General features: G+C 40.4%; 4 protein-coding genes across 4 annotated transcripts; all 4 read left to right on the plus strand.

Moving 5' to 3' along the window:
- The first annotated feature begins 1469 nt into the window (after positions 1–1469).
- On the plus strand, positions 1470–2495 carry LOC130566264 (trace amine-associated receptor 13c-like). Its single transcript, XM_057353625.1, has one exon. The coding sequence runs from the start codon at positions 1470–1472 to the stop codon at positions 2493–2495; it is 1026 nt and encodes a 341-aa protein (XP_057209608.1).
- A 3998-nt stretch (positions 2496–6493) lies between these two features.
- On the plus strand, positions 6494–7513 carry LOC130566265 (trace amine-associated receptor 13c-like). Its single transcript, XM_057353626.1, has one exon. It carries the CDS (start codon positions 6494–6496, stop codon positions 7511–7513), a length of 1020 nt encoding a protein of 339 aa, XP_057209609.1.
- A 3289-nt stretch (positions 7514–10802) lies between these two features.
- LOC130566117 (trace amine-associated receptor 13c-like) lies at positions 10803–12119 on the plus strand. The gene has a single exon (XM_057353350.1). The coding sequence runs from the start codon at positions 10811–10813 to the stop codon at positions 11834–11836; it is 1026 nt and encodes a 341-aa protein (XP_057209333.1). The 5' UTR covers positions 10803–10810; the 3' UTR covers positions 11837–12119.
- Positions 12120–13438: 1319 nt separating this feature from the next.
- On the plus strand, positions 13439–14434 carry LOC130566033 (trace amine-associated receptor 13c-like). The gene has a single exon (XM_057353243.1). The coding sequence runs from the start codon at positions 13439–13441 to the stop codon at positions 14432–14434; it is 996 nt and encodes a 331-aa protein (XP_057209226.1).
- Positions 14435–14953: the final 519 nt, after the last annotated feature.

Below are 14953 nucleotides of genomic sequence, written 5' to 3' on the forward strand. Positions count from 1 at the left end.
CAGCGCATCCTAATGCGCTTACGTTGTGCGTGTATGCTTACCTAAACTCCACGGAATCCACTGCAGATCTCAGCAGAATTACATGGATTTTAGCGCTTGTCATTGACAAGTTATAACATTACACACACAACGTGAGAGCATAACTAGTTTGCTGTGACAGATTTTCAGCCTTAGGACGAATGATTTGAGACGTTTAAAATGAAACTAACCCCAGTGTTCGCCCCTGTTCATTAGCAAAACAAACAGCTTGCCACAGGCTAAACATATTAACGCACATAATGTATTAACATTCATACAGCTAAACTCCAAGTGTCCATCTGCACTTACATACAGTAAGTTTAACACTGGCTTTGAATGTTCTATTTAGCCTGTGACTGACTTAGCTCCCTTCGCTATCGTATGCTAACGTTATCCTCCTATATATACGGCACATGTACGTCAATTCAGACTGTTGATAAATATCTCTTACATCGGCAGTTTTGTCTCGTTCAGTCGGTCTCGATCCCTCTTGAGGAACAACTTTGAAGCTAATCATGCTTGTACTGTCCCAGGTTGAAAAAGCAGTCCGGTTTGAAGTGATTCGCGCAAACAAGCAGGTTTTTACTTATGGTTTCTGATGGATTTCCACTAAAAATAAAATAAATCCACTCCTGTCTCTTCCTAGGTTTGGACTCTGTGCAGCGACTACATTGCATGTTGTCCACAAACTTTAGCCATGGCGTCATGTACACCGCTGTCGCTTGTGAAAACAACAATGGCGGAGCGCGGTGGGTGGAACTGTGTAGATTAAGGGGCGGTAACATCATAATAAAATCCGCTTTGGACGTCACAATCAGAGCGAAATCTGAACGGCTCGGTTTCTCACATGCTTGCAGGGAAAGGCACACCAAAACAAACTTACTGGGTTCTTATTTTTCACATTTTCTGGGTTGCAAGATGCACCAGGGACCCGATTATAGCACTCAAACACAGAAAAAGTGGGGTTTTCATCTGATGTCTCCTTTAAGCCTTGTCTGTGAAACCAGGCCTAAGAGTTATTGAGCTGTTGGGGCCGGTGGTCCAGTGGACTGTGTGCCGACATATTGTAGCATCGGGCGACCCAGGTTCGGATCCCGGCCTGTGGCCTTTTCATGTCTCCTGTTCCCCACCTTTCATCCCATAACTTCCTCTAGCTCTCAATCTCCGCCATCCAATAAAAAAAAGCTATAAAAAGTCCAAAAGAATTACTGAGCTGAACCAGACAATAATGTAATATTAATCTGTATTCTTTTAATTTTTAATGAGGGCTTGACTGTTATTTGTTGCTTCACCATGTGGGAGTGTCAAAGGAGACCATGAAGAGTATGTAAGTGCTTGTTCAGTCACTGTTAACGTTTGTTTTACATTTTACTCACCAAGTAGTCAAACTAAGATAGCTTTTAATAGATTCTCATTTCTGAAACTGAGAAAAAGAAAACACAACAAGCAGGATGGATTTATCACAGCAAGAATATGATTCCACACAGTTTTGTTTTCCTGCACTGAACAATTCTTGCATTAAATACACATACAGCATATTCTCACAGACAGTGATTTATATCATATTGCTGTCAGCGATGATTTTGACCATTCTAGGAAACTCAGTGGTCATCATCTCAATAGCGCACTTCAGACAGCTCCAAACACCCACCAATATACTGGTGATGTCTCTGGCTCTGGCGGATCTTTTGGTGGGAGTGATGTTTATGCCGTTGAGTATCGTTCGCTCTGTGACTGGCTGCTGGTATTATGGTGAAGCCATCTGTTTGTTTCACTCCAGTTTTGACTTGTTTCTCACGTCTGTGTCTATTTTTCATCTCATTTTTATTGCTATTGATAGATATCAGGCCGTGTGTCATCCGCTTCAGTACCCCACACGAGTCACTATACCTGTTGCTTGGGTCATGGTGCTGTTAAGCTGGAGCTTGGCTGCTTTTTATTCTTTCGGCCTCGTGTACTCAAAAGCCAACGAGGAAGGAATGGATGAATATTTTGCATCAATAGAATGTATAGGAAGTTGCAGTCTCTATTTCAATGCATTGTGGTCAGCTTTAGACACATTATTTACTTTCTTTGTGCCTTGTTCTGTCATGATCGGACTGTACTCGAGGATTTTTGTAGTTGCTAAAAAGCATGCAAGAAACATTGGGGATGGAAACCAGCCTGAACATGAGAACACGTTTAAGACTTCTCGGCGATCTGAGCGCAAAGCAGCAAAAACCCTCGGTGTGGTTGTGGGTGCTTTTATCCTTTGCTGGTTGCCATATTTTACATGCGCCTTGATTGACCCCTACCTGAACTTTTCCACTCCATTGGAACTCTTTGATGTATTTGACTCGATAGGATACATGAATTCTACCATAAACCCCATCATATATGGACTTTTCTATCCGTGGTTCAGAAAAACTCTTTATATTATTTTAACACTGCGAATATTTGAACCTAACTCCTCTGATATCAGTGTTTTCACTATTTGACCTAATTTCATTCTGATGTGATCTCAGTGTGCAGCATTTTATTGAGTGTTTGTTGTTTTTGCACTTAGCAAATTGTGTCACATGCATAAAGATCTTTCACTATGTAAAATGAAAAAACTGCATACATGTATTTTTTCTAAATGTAGATTTTGTCACATGCTGAAACTATTCTGCTTTTATAACTGTACACATACACTCTGATGTTGTGACCTTTGTTGTGCCGCATCTGTTTTTACTGTATGTATGTGTGTCATGGAACTGTAACCAAATTCACTCATTTTACTTTACATAATTCATAAGGCATAAGTCAACATAAATGAATAAGCACCCATTACTGTCTTACATCACCCCCTGGGCACTTATTATAGTAAATTACATCTATTTCTAAGATGTAAGAGCGTGTGACAGGGGCGGACTGACCAGTTGAACATTCTGTCAAAGTCCAGAGCGGCTGTCCCACCGACCGGCCGGCCATCTGGAGTATCAGAAATTTTCCCGGTGGGCCGCTAATGTATGGGGCCGTAATGGACGCACGGGACAGGTATACATACGCGAAGACATATATGTATACATGTAACGCAATGACACATCAATCGTTTCATCAACAGAAATGGTGGAGGGCTGATGCAATTGAACTCGCATCCCCCCCGTCGACAAAAGAGGTGAAGGTCCGATGTGGACCGAAAACTCCAGGGCCATTTTTGCTTCCCATCCGCCCCTGGCATGTGAAAATGGGTTAATTTGTACATAAAATATACATTGCTTTCCAAATTATGAAATCCAATTCTGTCTGAGCCGATGGCCTTGCGGGCTGGGCTTTGACATATGTGCCACGGTTGCTCGTCAGGCAACCTGAGTTAGAGTCCCAGTTTGTGTTCCTTTTCTGTCCCCTACTGTACCTTACTGTATAATTAAAGGCAAAAAGCCCAAAAGTAAATCTTCAAAAAATCTACTGATCTGACAGCTCAGTTTAAAACACATTAATAATAAAGGACTAGGAGAAACTGGTCTTAGCCAGGAGGGCTGTGTCCAACCATTTGATTCACCTCCCATCAGAAGAACAACAAAGATCAAGGTTTTTCCTGGCTCAAAATGAGGCGGAGGTGGTGCCATCCTGATCTTGTAGACACACACACACACACGTAGACCTACCGTACCTTTAAGTGGCTTAACCAAAGTGACTTTGAGTTTGACATATTAAAAGTTCTAATAAAGATAAAAAATTACAATTATTAAGTTATATAAAACACTACTTTTATTCAACCAAACAGAATTTTTTTTAATCAAATAAAGCTTTTTTTATCATTTTCAACTAACTTTTCAGCCCACAATAGCCAACTGAATTAACCAGTCTTACTAAATGAGCAAAGCTCATTCACATCGTGCATTCTCTGTGGTTCACTTTAAATGATTCAAGGATCTCTTATATTCGCTAGTGACTGAAAAGTTCAATAGTTTAAATGAATCGGTTCAAATGAGTCATTCGTGTGCGAGTCGTTCTGAACGCAATGTGTGTTCATACTGGCGAACACGCTGTGTAAAGTATACGCTGATTCAACGATCCAGCTGCACAGCTAAAGACATTACAATGGTGTACGTCATGTTAATTCAATAGATTTCAAGAAATTAAACGTAGTTGGATGCAACACAAACAGCCGTGAAACACAGGCTGGCTCTTGTTCTGCAACTCTTTTTAGCGCCTCAGTGTGCCGATAACGAAACAGTGCCTACACTGTGGTGTAATGTCGCAACTGCAGTTACAAATGACAGTCTGTCAAATGCACGCAGCATTTCTTGTGAAGACTCACAACATATTTTGGCGAGAGCCTGAGGCGGCGCGACATTTGACGGAGGCGGCCACCTCGAATTTCTCCATGGTGGAAAAACCCTGAAGATATGAACAAACTACAAGTTTCGGGCACTTGCGACCCATATACAGCAACCACCGCTATAGTTTAATCACTAAAAACCACCAGATTGCTGTCAGAGCGACGTTACTATTTTCTGATTATACTGTATTTTGTGCAGAATCTCTTGCCTTATACCACCAGTTAGGTTATATTAATATTAATATCGTATTGAATTGCACATAAAATTAATGAAAAACAATAAAGTTTAATACTGTTAGTACTACATGATTAGGATTTGCTCATCATTGCATTTTCAATTAATTTTATGTACGTCTAACACCGTGTCTACACCGGATGCGACTGGTGCAACGTGACACAACACGACAGACGGCTTGTTCTTAATGGGTTTGTCTTGTCGTGCCGCATCCAGTGTGGACAAAATTTACTGTACAATTATAATGGGTTTTAAAGCATTCTATTGTCGTGTCGGGTTGGGTGTAGACATGGTGTAACCCTGCATCACAAAACTGTATGACGTTATGATTAACGGCTAAAAATACAATAACTAATATACCCAGTGTTAACATAAGGTTACTTTTGAACAAGTGTTCACTGAAAATACAAGTGTACATTGACGGCCACCATTGTTTCCCCTCACAGAGGACAGAGGCACGTTTATGGCACAAAATTCACAAATTGCATCTTTTTTTCTCAGATGGTAGGTGTAATAAAGCTTAATAAAATGGAAGGAAGGAGGCGGGAACCGGCGAACATTTAAACATTTTAATCAAAAATAAATAAACAATAAACAGCAGTAAAACAGGCCGGCAGCCCCTCACGGACGACTGCCGGCCACACGAACATAAACAAAACTTAACTGTCCATGCCCGGTCCTCTCTCACCATATTCTCCTGTTGCTCGGCCTTTTATGCTTCCGATCTCCTCCGTGGGAGATACGAGGCCGGTGTGGCGCCCAGCTGACGCTCATTATCAAACACTACACCGGCCTCGCTTCCTCCTCCCACGGCTCTCGTCACGCCTCCCTCATCACATACCCCCATTGCCCCTCACAGGCCGGGGGTACCCACAGGACTGTGCCTACTCCCCCCCGGGGGGCCAGTCCCAATGGCCCCAGCGCCTGGGGGTATGTACCGACAAGACGAGAGAACGGAGACGGAAGCACCCGGGGCGACAGGGGCGGGAGAGGGGAGAGAGGATAAATAAAATTTGTCCGGTTCCCTGACACGCTGTCGCTCGGTCCTCAACCAGCCGAGAGGCTCTTCCTCGCGGTGCCATGCGGTGGTACTGGACGCTCCCTCGCTCCTCCTCCGCCCCCTGGCGGCCGGCGATGGCTCCTTCCGGATGAGGGCAGCCGGCAGGAAGTCCCCCGCTTCCTGCTCCTCCCCTACCCGGCGGATGGCAGCAGGCTCCGGCCCTCCCGGAAGGCAGCCACCCCACCTCAGACACAGGGGCACGGCAGCGAGGTCCTCGTGTCCTGGCGGCCGGCGGTGGCTCCTCCGACCGAGGGCAGCCGGCAGCAGGTCCCCCGCTTCCTTCTCCTCCCAGATCCGGTGGACGGTAGCAGGCTCCGGCCCAAGGCAAGCGGGGCTGACCTCTCTGCTCCGACTCCTTTAAGATACATCATTTATGCGACAGGACGTGCGATCAGGACGTTTGGCGGAAGCTGTAGCATACCGCTTAAATTTTTATAAATGATGTTTATTGCAACGAATGATCGATTCGCTTCACAAGATGTCAATATGTCACCAGGAGCCACGGGATCGCGCTTGTGTTGGATATATGTGCTTTTAGAACTCTTGACCCCACGGACCCCTTTTACATCCATTATATGAAGCACAAAGGGCTGCGGATTTACCTAAAAAATCTTCTTTATTGTTCTACTCTACTCGGATGGCCTGAGGGTGAGTAAATAAACAAACCAATTTGAATTCTAGGGTGAACTATTGCTTTAATTTTTAATGGGGGCTGTTATTGGTTGCTTCTCTATGTGGGAGGGTCAGAGAAGACAATGAAGAATATTTAAATGCTTGTTCAGTCAGTGTTAGCGTAACATAGTCACCAAGTAGTTGACAGCTTTTAATAGAGTCTTGTTTCTGAAGCTGAGTGAAAGTAAACGCAATAGGCTGAATGGATTTAACACTGCGAGAATATGATTCCACACAGTTTTGTTTTCCTGCACTGAACAATTCTTGCATGCAAGGCACACACAGCGAAGTCACACAGACAGTGTTGTATCTCATTTTGTTGTCAGCGACGATTGTGACCATTCTAGGAAACTCAGTGGTCATCATCTCCATAGCGCACTTCAGGCAGCTCCAAACACCCACCAACATACTGGTGATGTCTCTGGCTCTGGCGGATCTGCTGCTGGGAGTGATGGTCATGCCGTTGGGTGTTGTTCGCTTTGTGACTGGCTGCTGGTATTATGGAGATGCCGTCTGTTTGCTCCATTCAAGTTTTGACTTGTTTCTAACGTCTGTGTCTATTTTTCATCTCATTTTTATAGCTATTGATAGATATCAGGCCGTGTGTCATCCGCTTCAGTACCCTACACGAGTTACTATACCTGTTGCTTGGGTCATGGTGCTGTTAAGCTGGAGCTTGGCTGCTTTGTATTCTTACGGCCTTCTGTACTCAAAAGCTAACATTGAGGGACTGGATGAATTTCTTGCATCTATAGACTGTATAGGAGGTTGCACTCTCTATTTCAATGCATTGTGGTCAGTTTTAGACACAATATTTACTTTCTTTGTGCCTTGTTCTGTCATGATTGGACTGTATGCAAGGATTTTTGTTGTGGCTAAAAAGCATGTAAGAAACATTGGTGACCAACATGAACATGAGAACAAGTTTAAGAGTTCTCGACGTTCTGAGCGCAAAGCAGCAAAAACCCTCGGTATCGTCGTGGGTGCTTTCATCCTTTGCTGGTTGCCTTTTTTTATAAACTCCTTGATAGACCCCTACATTAACTTTTCCACTCCATTTGAGCTCTTTGAGGCATTTGTCTGGTTAGGCTACATCAATTCTACCATAAACCCCATCATATATGGGCTTTTTTATCCTTGGTTCAGAAAAACACTTTATCTTATGGTAACACTCCGGATATTTGAACCTAACTCTTCTGATATCAGAGTTTTCAATATTTGACTTAATTTCATTTTGATGTGATCTCAATGTGCAGCACTTTTCGTATGTTGTTTACTTAGCATACTTTTTCACATACTGTACATAAAGATCTATCACATATATAAAATGTGCATACAGCAAAAGTATTTTTCGACATTTAGGCTCTGTCACATGCTGAAACTTGCTCTTATTACTGTAAACAGACTCTCTTAAGTTGTGATCTGTGTTGTGAAGCACTTATATTTTTACTGTATGACTGTGTGTCATGGAATAAGTGTATGTCAGTGTCCTTATTCACTCATTTTTACTTTCTCTTCTTTTAATGAATTTAGTGAATTATGTAGTGTTCACTGTATAGTGAATGAGTGGCTGGTTTGAGACACACATACTGTAAGAATAGATATGTAAATTATAGTAATCTTTATTCTTGTGTGTATACACTGTATTACTCTGAACACATCACATGCAGCAAAGAGTAAATAGTAAAAGTGGCTGATTAAGAAATAGCAGACAGAATGTTCCAGAATTGCTTTAATAGTCAATAGTGTGGCTGCTATTGAGAAGCAGAAGTCAACATAAATGAATGAACACCCATTATTGTCTAACATCACTCACTGGGTTCACTCATTAACTATATAGTACATGCCATGTAGTCCATTATAAAGGTAAGAGCAGGTGATAATCAGTGAATTCGTACACAGGCGAACACTGCACGTTGTGAACAAAGATAAATACACATTGCTTTCCAAATGATAAAAAATCAACCTCTGATCTGACCGTTCAGATTAAAACACATTGACAATAAAGGCCTACGTGTGTGAAGCTTAAGAGTGTGTTTGTTCTGTAGGTTTGTTTATGTCCAGTTTGCTAAATGTCACATATGATATCACGTATGATTTTTTCCCATAAGCCACCATGACATTAGGAAAATGCAAATACTAGAGAACAATGGTTTCCAAACCAAACCTAAAATGTTTAAATCATAAATATTCAAAATGTAAAAATGATCAATTTGTGCACTTATAAATTAAAAGAGGCCACATCCACAGAAACAAGACGAGGGTCGCACAACCACAAAACAGCATTTGTGTTTAAGCTCCATTTTAAGTGCATCTGCACATACCTGATATGACCAATATGGAAAAACAATGAAGTGAATATACATTTTCGGTTGCATATACTTTTTTTATTTGTGATCTCAGTTGCTCATTACAGTAATCAACAGTGTTGGGTGTAACTAGTTACTAAGTAATAGTTACTGTAATTTGATTACTTTTCCCTTTAAAAAGTAAAGTAAGGGATTACTCTTATTTTTTCTGTAATTTAATTACAGACACTTCTGATGTGATTAAACTAAATACTCTGTGTAATATACTGTATATGTGTGTGCAATAGTGGAATTGACATCAAAATTCAAAGTCTAACTTTAAAATCCGTGCTTTAATATATAATTCTCACATTTGTAATACTTTGGTATACTACTTTATGTAGTTTTACATTAGTTATTTGAATGAGTTAAGAGAGCCGTTTCATGTCTATCCTTGAATCACTTAATTATTCAAGGTCGATATAGGATATAGAAAGTAATTTGTCATGCCCTCAGTCTGATCGCCAGGCTTTTCACTCCTCTTTGTGTGTTTTGACAGCTCCCCATGTGCGCGTCTCCGCCCGCCCCCCTTGTTATCTCATTCATTATCTCGTTTGTGTTCACACTGGCTGCACGTTAGTTTAATTCCCATTCCCCTTTATAGTTCCCCTTGTTCTCTCGTCCATTGTCAGATCGTTGTGGTTATTCCTCTTACGTTTGGCCGGGCCCCTAGTGATTTCTCTAGTCTTGTCATAGTTTTGCTACTGCCTTGTCTAGTCATAGTTTGTAGTACCTTTCTCCACTGCGATCTCGTCTAATGGCGCATTTCCACCGTGGGAACTTTCCCTCGGAACTCGGGATTTTGGGGCAGTACTCGGTGTTTCCACCGCAGGAACCGGGATCAAAACAAAGCTCCGTGTAAAATTCCGCTTTATGTGACGTCATCGTTGTTCGACATTCCCGCCCCCTCCTGGACTGGGAGAAGCCGTCACATGCAGTCCTACGTCACGGGACTGATTTGCCTAATCTTCAAGGTACTTTAGACCGCTATGGAAACGCAGACATCAGCAGGTCTGGGGAGAAAAAAGTTCCTGGGACAAATTGTTCCAGGTAATTTCGGTGGAAATGCGCCATTAGACTCCTATGCCATAGTTCCTACGGCTCCCCGCTGCGGGTCTCTGCCTCACCGCTTATCACCTCAGCACTGGGTCTCCTCCGGGTATGGTCTGCCCATTGGAGAGTCTGCTTATTGACTTTTGCTCATTGTGTGTTGTCTGGCTGAAAAGCTTATTTCATTTACCTCCGCAGTTGAGTCAGATCTCGTTCATGACAGTAATTAGTAATAAGTAATTAAATACTTTTTGGAGAGAGTAATTTGATTAGTAATTAATTACTTTTTCAGAGTAACTTGCCCAACACTGGTAATCAACTCTTCTAGCAACCGTTGATAAGTTGAAGGGATAGTTTAGCCAAAAATGATGAATCATTAAATAATTAAATAATTTACTCGCACTCATATCATTCCAAACCTGTATGACTTTCTTTGTTCTGCAGAACACAAATGATGAATAACATTGACCCCCATTAACTTCCATTGTATGAACACAAAACCCCTGAGACATTCCTCAAAATAGCTGCTTTTGTGTTCCACAGCAGAAAACGTCATATCGTTGATATATATGGTCCCTCTGAAACCTCATATGTCCAAATTCGCTGTTTTTCAGGAAATGAAAAAAGCACTGAACTTTTTCAATGATTGCATAATGTGTTGTGTACGAGCACTTTTTAATACTTTTTATTGATTAGATGTTTGCAAAACCAAGTGACGCACATAAAGGGTGACTAATAATAATGATTTTTTTATACGAAATATGGAGATAGGAGGTTTCAGTAGGACAGCAGGAATATGTTTTAAATAACGTGCCTAAATGATGAAATTTTTGAGTGATATCCCTTTAAGCCGTTTTGCAATGAAATAGACAAAAATATCTGTAATTACTCAATTTACTATAATATATGTATTGCAAATATGAAAAATGATTGAACCACAGTTAAGCCAGAAAGGAATGGGATTTCAGTATGTATTTTTTTTCTGTGTGTATTTGGACTGTTATTGGCTGCGTCGCCATGTGGGAGTGTCAGATAAGTCAATATTTAAGGACCTGTTCCCTCACAGTAAGACAGGATTTTATAGTCTTGCTTTTAAGAGAAGGATGAGCACAACAAGCAGGATGGATTTATCGCTGCAAGAATATGATTCCACACAGTTTTGTTTTCCTGCACTGAACAATTCTTGCATGAAAGGCACACACAGCGTAGTCACACAGACAGTGTTGTATCTCATTTTGTTGTCAGCGATGATTGTGACCATTCTAGGAAACTCAGTGGTCATCATCTCAATAGCGCACTTCAGACAGCTCCAAACACCCACCAACATACTGGTGATGTCTCTGGCTCTGGCGGATCTGCTGCTGGGAGTGATGGTTATGCCGTTGAGTATCATTCGCTCTGTGACTGGCTGCTGGTATTATGGAGATGCCGTCTGTCTGCTCCACTCCAGTTTTGACATGTTTCTTACGTCAGTGTCTATTTTTCATCTCATTTTTATAGCTATTGATAGATATCAGGCCGTGTGTCATCCGCTTCAGTACCCCACACGAGTTACTATACCTGTTGCTTGGGTCATGGTGCTGTTAAGCTGGAGCATAGCTGCAGGGTATTCTTACGGTCTACTCTACTCAAAAGCTAACGTCGAAGGACTGGATGAATTTCTTGCATCTATATACTGTATGGGAAGTTGTAATCTCTTTTTCAATGCATTGTGGGGAGCTATAGACACATTAATAGCTTTCTTCTTGCCCTGTTCGGTCATGATCGGACTGTACGCCAGGATTTTCGTAATCGCGAGACAGCATGTAAGGAAAATTGGAGAATCAAACCAGCATGAAAAGCAGAGTGTTATAAAGAGTTCTCGGCGATCTGAGCGCAAAGCTGCAAAAACTCTCGGTGTGGTCGTGGGTGCTTTTATTATTTGCTGGCTGCCGTATTTTGTTAACTCCTTGATAGACCCCTACATTAACTTTTCCACCCCACCTGCGCTCTTTGAAGTGTTTGTCTGGTTTGGTTACCTAAATTCAACCTTAAATCCCATCATATATGGGCTTTTCTATCCATGGTTTAGAAAAACTCTTTTTCTTATTGTAACAATGAAAATATTTGAGCCTAACTCCTCTTATGTCAATATTTTTACGGACTGACTATTTTATTTTTATTTTACTATATTTATTTAATTTAGACTTTATCTCATTGTGCACATTAGTAGTGAAAATTTGTTTTCTTTTTATACTGAAAAATATATATATATTTTGCCCAGCAAAGACTTGCGTGTTGTGTTAATCAACAAATCTGGCAACCAAGATTACAAAATTACACAAACCAAACAACAGCAAAGATGCTTTCAAAGAACCACACCAAAAACCGACATTTAAAGTAACATTTCTAACTTATATTAAGGAAAGGTGTGCTTGAACAGAGTGTCTTCTTTGTTGACCTTTTTTATTCTTTCAAAATAATAAATTGTGTCACCAATGACACAAAATCAAAGAACAGATATATTTTTTTAATTATTTTTATTAATAAATAATTATTTTGGTTTGCATGTTTATGCATTATTAGGCCCTATTGGTTAACTTGATTTAAAAAATAAATTAAAAGGAAATGTTTATACACCAATCAAAAGAGTTAATACATGCCTGTAAAGTGTATGGACAGGTTTGTGACCATATTTTTAAAAATGACCCACATCCACCCAATCTAATTAGCAAATAGGCCATTTTTTAGAACATGTCAAATCATAATATTTGAAAGTAAAGGGTGTATATAAAGTTACTCACATGAGTCATCATAACTAAGAAAAGAAGTAATGTCTCTACAGCGTGATCTGCTAAGGCAGGGCAATCTACACACAAGTCAAGTTTCAATGAGCCACTTGTAGAAATGTCAATAAGACTCACTCCAGAAATGGCAGGTGCGGTCACAGGTGTGACGCAAATCAGATTCTTTGTAAATAGGTGTGTTTGACTGCATGTGGTGCTCTGCAAACCGATCAGCGTATATGTTCAAGTACCGTGAGAGAAATAAAAGAGGGCCTATATAGAAACTTAAATAAAGTGCCTTTGCAGGATATTGTATTTTAAATAAAATTTTGCCAAATACAAATAAACTTTACCGATTCTTACAAATAATAAATGTGCATGCATCTGTGAAAAGGTGTGAGAGTGGTATAAGGGTGAGTACATTATAAGAGAATTTTCATATTTGGTTGAACTGTTCTTTTGAATACATCATATATGATATGCGCTAACATGCCAAAGGCCTGCCTCAGTGAGGTATGAGGAAGGCAGAACCTCATTTATGGCCAGAGCAATAAAATGCACTAAGACCAAGCTATAGAAAGGATCCTAGCAGTGGCGTCGTCCTACCTGTGACTTTTAGGACCATTCCACCAGAAATGTCCAGGAGCTTCCACATGCATTGGTGGAGAAATGGGTTAACATCTCAGCACAAAAAACTGCGAATAACACACATGGTGGCCATGTTCTCCAAATAGGCCCATTTAATATATATTATGAAACCAAATATTGCATGTTTATATAACAATTTGTGTTTAAACAAAACTGATGTAACTCATAATCAAGTGCTGAGGTCATTCCTGGCCACTCCCACCAATAACACGTTTTTTTTATTTATAAGTAAAGAGAACACTTCACTTCTGCTCATTAGATCTGCTAGATCAGGATTTTGGTCCAGCACTGCTTTTCTGAACATTATGGGCATTGTGAACAGTGAAGACTTTCTCCATGGAATTCATTGAGAATCCCTGCCTACCCGCCTGGAATACAAGCTGCTCTCCTATCTCTCATTTGAATTACATCAACATATTGTTGTTTTTGTATATGTCTGTAATGTCTGTGTTGACAGTGTGTGGAAATCTACTTGTAATTGTGTGTATTGTCCTTTTTAAACAGCTGCACACGCCGGCCAACCTCATCACCCTCTCTCTGGCCGTGTCTGACTTCTTGGTGGGAATGTGCGTGATGCCCGTGGAAAGCTTTAGGAGCATTAATCCTTGTTTTCAAATGAAAAAGATCCAATGTCATATTTTTCATACCGTCATGTCTTTTCTTGGATCTGCGTCCCTCATCAACATCCTGCTTGTGGCTATTGATCGTTATTTAGCTGTGTGTAATCCACTTCAGTATGTGTCTAAAATGACCAATAGAAAGACACTGGTCTGTATAACCTTCACATGGATTGTGTCCATTTGCTATAATGTTGTGATTTTGGATTTCAATTCAGTCCAGCCAGGAGCAACTGTGATCTGTCTACGGGAGTGTGCGGTAGCTGTGAGCGAGTCCCGGGGGTTCTCTGATGTGATGATTACCTTTATTTCTCCATGTATAGTGATAGTAATTATGTATGTAAAAATTCTCTCAGTGGCTTTAAGGCATGCAAAATCAGTTTCCAACACAGAAAAACACAGGGTTTCTCAGATGAATTGTAAGCCATCTAGGAAATCAGAGATGAAGGCAACTAAAACACTTGCCTCAGTTGTGTTTCTGTATTTAATTTGCTGGGTTCCCTGGTGCATAATCTTACTTAATTTGAAACATTTCCAAAACTCATCCGTGAGCCTTTCTGCTTTACTTTGTTTATTTTACACTAATTCATGCCTCAACCCCTTTATATATGCAATATCTTACCCCTGGTTCAAAAGGTCAGTAAAACTTATGGTCACATTCAAAATATTGCAGACAGCAAGTAAGCACTTTAACTTGTTTTCTGAAGACTATTGATAGGATATACAATAGGACAGGTGTATTGTTAAAATGATGTACCTTTACTTGAAAGAGAAATTTTTGGTATGGGCTTTTAGTTTCTTAAACATCCTGTGTGTAAATTATATTTAACATGCAAATCTGTTTGTGATTTAGGCTATGTCCTGGTTTTAGGCCTGTCCTATACTATATAGATTATTTTAATTTGATATGTTATTTATGAATCAGCTTTATATTTATAATTAACATTTTGACCCTGCTTTAATGTCTAGCCTTGTGGTTTTATTGTGCCAGGTATCATGACCCATCAGCTATTACAAGAATTATGCTGATTTATTAACGGTTTAATGTCTAAATGTTTAAAACCAACATTAAAACCTTTTCTCCTTTTGATGTAATTCCATGAATTTTCATTTGAAATGATCATATATCTATATAAAAATATATATACCAGTTCCTGGAGGAAAATGAATGTGTGTTCCGCGCGAAGAGCGAACGGGGTGTGACATCAACGTATCGCGAGAGAGCAAAGCTCGC

This window comes from Triplophysa rosa, linkage group LG15 (assembly GCF_024868665.1).
Source record: "Triplophysa rosa linkage group LG15, Trosa_1v2, whole genome shotgun sequence".
NCBI classification, from domain to species: domain Eukaryota; kingdom Metazoa; phylum Chordata; class Actinopteri; order Cypriniformes; family Nemacheilidae; genus Triplophysa; species Triplophysa rosa.